This window comes from Pygoscelis adeliae, unplaced genomic scaffold (genome assembly GCF_000699105.1).
Source record: "Pygoscelis adeliae isolate BGI_AS28 unplaced genomic scaffold, ASM69910v1 Scaffold21, whole genome shotgun sequence".
NCBI classification, from domain to species: domain Eukaryota; kingdom Metazoa; phylum Chordata; class Aves; order Sphenisciformes; family Spheniscidae; genus Pygoscelis; species Pygoscelis adeliae.
The window spans coordinates 10,537,206-10,540,296 of NW_008824243.1; the positions used below are offsets into that span (position 1 = coordinate 10,537,206).

Sequence of the window (3,091 nt, forward strand, 5' to 3'; positions counted from 1 at the left end):
CGGGAGGCACAGGGAAAGGGCTCAGGCTAATCATCCCTCACGTTTCCCAGAGGACTTTGATCCTCCGGTGCTTTTCAAGCTCTCCGGCAGGAAAAGCAGCCAGTTCACAGCTCAGACGGGGAGGGGGCACAATAAAAAACCCCGGCTTGGGAAGGTGTTAGCAGCATGAGAATGCAGCTTGAGCCCGGCTGAGCTTGTGGAATTAACGGCTTGTTAACCCCAAAAGCACCTGTGGGTATTTCCAGGCATCACGTAGCCGGCGTGAGAAAAACAAGCGCTCACAAATTCCCTGTCCCAGAGGATCAGAACCGGTAGAAGGGGTGATGCCCTGCCCCATGTCACCCCCTGCCCTGCGGTCCCTGGGAAGGGGAGAGCCACCGACATTTACCGTTCATCTCGCAGCCGATGAGTTCAAAGCGCAGCGTGCAGGCGCGGCGGCACATCACAGGGTAGATGCGGATGAACTGGGCGGTGATGGGAGGGTTGAACATGTTGGTTTGCATGGTGCCGTAGTCCATGTTCCCCTGGAAAACCTGCAACGGCACGCAGGGCTGAGTGCCCCAGCTCTCCTGCAGCCTCGTGCATAAAATCGCTCCCACTACAGCAACGCTCCCCAAATTGTGACAAGCAGAGAGGTGGCTTGCTTCTTTCTTTTTAACACAATAAATACAGTCAGGTCATGTTTTCATGCATTTTTTCCACCACTGCAGAAACAAGAGAAACTTTTCTTTTTTTTAAAGCAAGGCAGATATTCCCAGCCATTCGCTGGATGCTCAAAAAACAAGCACAAGACCCTTGCCATAACAAGGTGAGAGTGGAGAGTGCTGCATTCAGTGACTATTCCTGCTTCGAGAGTGAGATACACCATCAGCTCATGCTCAGTACAGACACAGCACTGAGCTGCATAAGCCGTTCGCTAGCACTTCCAGATCATGCCTGGTTCCCACAGTGTGTCAGCAATAAAGATGTTATCTGAATGACCTAAATAAGTCAGCACTGCTTCTTTGGTTATGCTTATTACGGTCAATTAAACAGAGCCAGAGCGCTGCCCAGCGCTGGAACCATCTGTGCTGTCTTGCTGCTACAACAGTTCCCCACGTGGCTTTGACCCAGGTCAAAAGCACTTTCCCAAACATGCGGACAGTTCAGGATGCGGCTCACAGCCACCCCAGCGCCCGCAGCACCGCTGGGTGGGGGGAGCCGGCACAGCCCCTGAGCGGAGCATCGCTGCCCACCTTGTCTGCGTCCTGCTTCTCGTCCTTGCAGAAGGTGAACTGCCGTCCATCCAGGCTGTAGGCGACTTTGTAGGCGCGGACGTACTCCGGCTGGCCCACACGGCGAGCGCCTTGCGTGATGATCCCACTCAGCCGCATCTTCCGCAGCAGGTTGGCCTGGGGAGGGGAGAAGAGCATGAGCGGGGCGCAGCGCGGATCGGGTGCACAGCCCCTGTGCCCACCAGTGCCACCAAGCCTGGATGGGAGGGTGGGCTCTCATGTTCAGCATCGGGACCAGTAGAGGGGCTGCCCAGGGCGCTGTGACTTCCTCGGGGCGAAAGCCCTCCATCCCAGGATCACCATCGCAGGTGCCCATCTTCCCCCCAGCGACCTTGCCTTCTCCAGGCACATCACAAGATGCCCCTGGGTGGCACCTTGCTGCAGCAATTTAGTCCCACATTTGCCACCAGGAGCAGAGAAATCCCATGAGAGCAGCCCTGCAAGACCAGCCATGGCTACAAGGGCTGCCTGCTATGCCCACGCTCCCAGTCCTGCCACGGGTACCTGGATCCAGGGGCTCTTGTCGTAGTTGCTGGAGGTCCAGGCGTTGACGATGCCGTGGTTGTTGAGGCGGGGGAGCTCTGGCCCCCAGCGCTGGAGGCCGAGGAAGCCGTAGTGGACAGAAGATGCCGAGAGCTGGGCGTCAGAGATGGCTCCTCCTTCCATGCCCAGAAGGACAGCACAGCCTAGGGGCAGTGGGGACATCAGCACCAAAGAGAGTCAGTGAGCCGGGAGCAAAACCGGGGGGCCATTTGCCTCTTGTCTGGGGACAGGGCAGGAGATGGAGGCCAGCCCTAGGACCTGGCTGTCCCCAAGGTGTCCCCCCTCCTCAGTCTTCAGCCAAAACCGCACCATCCATCAGCCCCTCTCACAGCATGGGGGTCTGGGGGGGAAAGGGCTGCTCTGGGGCCACCCCCAAGAGGAGACAGCACCTTTCTGGGGATGCTCCTTCCATCAGGACCAGGCCTGCTGGCATCAAGGGCAGCCAGCACACAGGCACCCACAGCTGCCCTCCAGATCCCCTGAACCAGCTGGTGAGGTCTCTCCTGGGCACACTGACAATGGGGGACAGAGCAGTGGGGAACAGGGAGGGAAGGAAATTCTGTACAGTTGGTGCCAGGGACTTACGGACATGGCAGGTCTTCCCCAAGAACGGAGAAGGACACTTGCAGGTGTAGTGGTCGTCCAGGTCCAGGCAGGTGCCTCCATTTTTGCAAGGCTGGGAGTAGCACTCGTTCTTGCCTAGGAGACAGAGTGGGGGGCTCAGGAGGTGACCCCAGAGCCAGTCCCAGGGTGGAGACCCCTCATTCAGTGCAGCGGAAAGAGGGGGAGGCATCCCCTGAGCAAGGGCCATGGCAGGGTCCCTGCTGATACAGTGGCACAGGTTGAAGCTCTAACCCAAGGAGCTGCCTAAGCCCCTCCACTGACTGCAGCCATGCGGGTACACCAGGACATGCAGCCACGGCAAGGCTGGGAGCCCGCATGGAGCAGGCTGAGCCTCGAGGCACCCCTTGTCCCATTACTCAAGGCACCGTGTCCCTCCAGAGACGCAGAGCAAGGCTCAGACACAGCCGCGTCCCTGCGTCATGGTCCTTCCCTGCACCCTGCAATGTCCAAACCAGCCCATGGTCCCCAACAGAGCCTAGCGCCCAACGCAGCCACAGTTGCAAACACGCCCTGGTTGTCCCCCCGGTGCTGCCCGGGGGGTCCCCAAGCCCTTAGCAGCAGAGCAGCCCCCCCCCACCTCCCCCACACACACTGTACTCACTGTTCTGGCAGTGCACCCCATCATACCCCGCAGGGCACTTGCAGATGTA

The 3,091-nt window shown here is 59.1% G+C and overlaps 1 protein-coding gene across 1 annotated transcript in view; it reads right to left on the bottom strand.

Annotated features, from left to right (window-relative positions):
- MFGE8 (milk fat globule-EGF factor 8 protein) overlaps positions 1-3,091 on the bottom strand; it is a 9,625-nt gene that overhangs the window by 3,804 nt on the left and 2,730 nt on the right. Inside the window, exons 3-7 of the mRNA XM_009335236.1 lie at positions 3,043-3,091; positions 2,403-2,516; positions 1,779-1,960; positions 1,236-1,391; positions 389-533 (exon numbers count right to left, since the gene is read on the bottom strand). The exon at positions 3,043-3,091 is cut by the window's right edge and continues 10 nt beyond it. Coding sequence (XP_009333511.1) covers positions 389-533; positions 1,236-1,391; positions 1,779-1,960; positions 2,403-2,516; positions 3,043-3,091 — 646 coding nt within the window. The remainder of the gene's footprint in view (positions 1-388; positions 534-1,235; positions 1,392-1,778; positions 1,961-2,402; positions 2,517-3,042) is intronic.